Consider the following 1044-nt stretch of genomic DNA (forward strand, 5'->3'; position numbering starts at 1 on the left):
GCCCCAGGCTCCCCCCTCCCTCCGCTTTCCTGTTCAGTCCATTTCTATAGATTCTTATCTCCGCGGAGGGGGCAGGGGGCGAACGCGGCGCGGCCCGGCGGAGCCCCGGCACAGCCGTCCCCGCTCCCGGGCGCCCCTTCCCCCCCGGGCGGAGCTTTTCTGCCCGACTTCGGCGGAGGGCAGCGGGGACTCTCACCCGAGGGGGCCCTGCGAGCACGCAGCCAACTCTCCGCATTTCTGCAGCAAACAGTGCAAATAAACTCAATGCTAAAATTCCATAGCAAATGGAGTTAAATAAATTTACGAGGCTAGAACCCATTAATTGGGCAATAAAAAGTTTTATGATACTCATTTACATACAATGCCACGGGCTTTCTACGCAATGGCGCCTCGGCTATAATTAAAACCATCAAGGCTGTGCTGACAGTAATTTTGGCGACACGCTTTGCCTGGCTGCCACAGCTTCAGCCCCGCTCGCCCCTACCTGAAGACCTCATCCAGGGGTATATCCGGAAATTAGCCTCAGCCTGGTTGTGCAGGTTGCTTTCCTCCGCTTTCTCACAGCTGGGTTTGGTTAGGTCATTGCAGAGGACGGGAATGTTCTGATCAAAAGAGGAACAATGCAGGTTGTAGGCATCAGAGCCCAGGCTGTATCCGGAAGAGAACGGGCTTTGATATATGGTACTGTTCACATTGTACAAGCCGGGCATGGAGGAGGCGAAGGCACCCGCGCCTGGTCCATAGCCGCTTCTCTGGGAGTTGCTTGCAAAGGAGCAAGAAGTAGGCTCCGCATTTTGGAAAAGAGAAGCCCCCGCCGTATATTTGCTAAAAAGCGCATTCACATAATACGAAGAGCTCATAATTTTGACCTGTGATTTGTTGTCCGGCAGGCTTCAGTGTCGGTTTTACGAGGTAGCGTGATATATGATAACATTACACCCCCAGATTTACACCAAACCCCATTTTCTTTTGGACTGAGCTGCCTCCAGCACGTGACCGGTCATATGACGCCGCCCGCCAATCCCCGCCCGCCTCACAGGTGGT

The 1044-nt window shown here is 54.2% G+C and overlaps 1 protein-coding gene across 1 annotated transcript; it reads right to left on the reverse strand.

The window, feature by feature from the left end:
• Positions 1–16: 16 nt before the first annotated feature.
• On the reverse strand, positions 17–997 carry LOC110391016 (homeobox protein Hox-A7). The gene has a single exon (XM_021382675.1). The coding sequence runs from the start codon at positions 858–860 to the stop codon at positions 465–467; it is 396 nt and encodes a 131-aa protein (XP_021238350.1). The 5' UTR covers positions 861–997; the 3' UTR covers positions 17–464.
• Positions 998–1044: the final 47 nt, after the last annotated feature.

The sequence above is a fragment of the Numida meleagris genome, unplaced genomic scaffold (assembly GCF_002078875.1).
Source record: "Numida meleagris isolate 19003 breed g44 Domestic line unplaced genomic scaffold, NumMel1.0 unplaced_Scaffold2649, whole genome shotgun sequence".
In the NCBI taxonomy this organism is placed as follows: domain Eukaryota; kingdom Metazoa; phylum Chordata; class Aves; order Galliformes; family Numididae; genus Numida; species Numida meleagris.

Bases quoted from the DNA above. Each gene is read 5' to 3' on its own strand.
- LOC110391016 (XM_021382675.1), bottom strand. From the start codon at position 860: ATGAGCTCTTCGTATTATGTGAATGCGCTTTTTAGCAAATATACGGCG.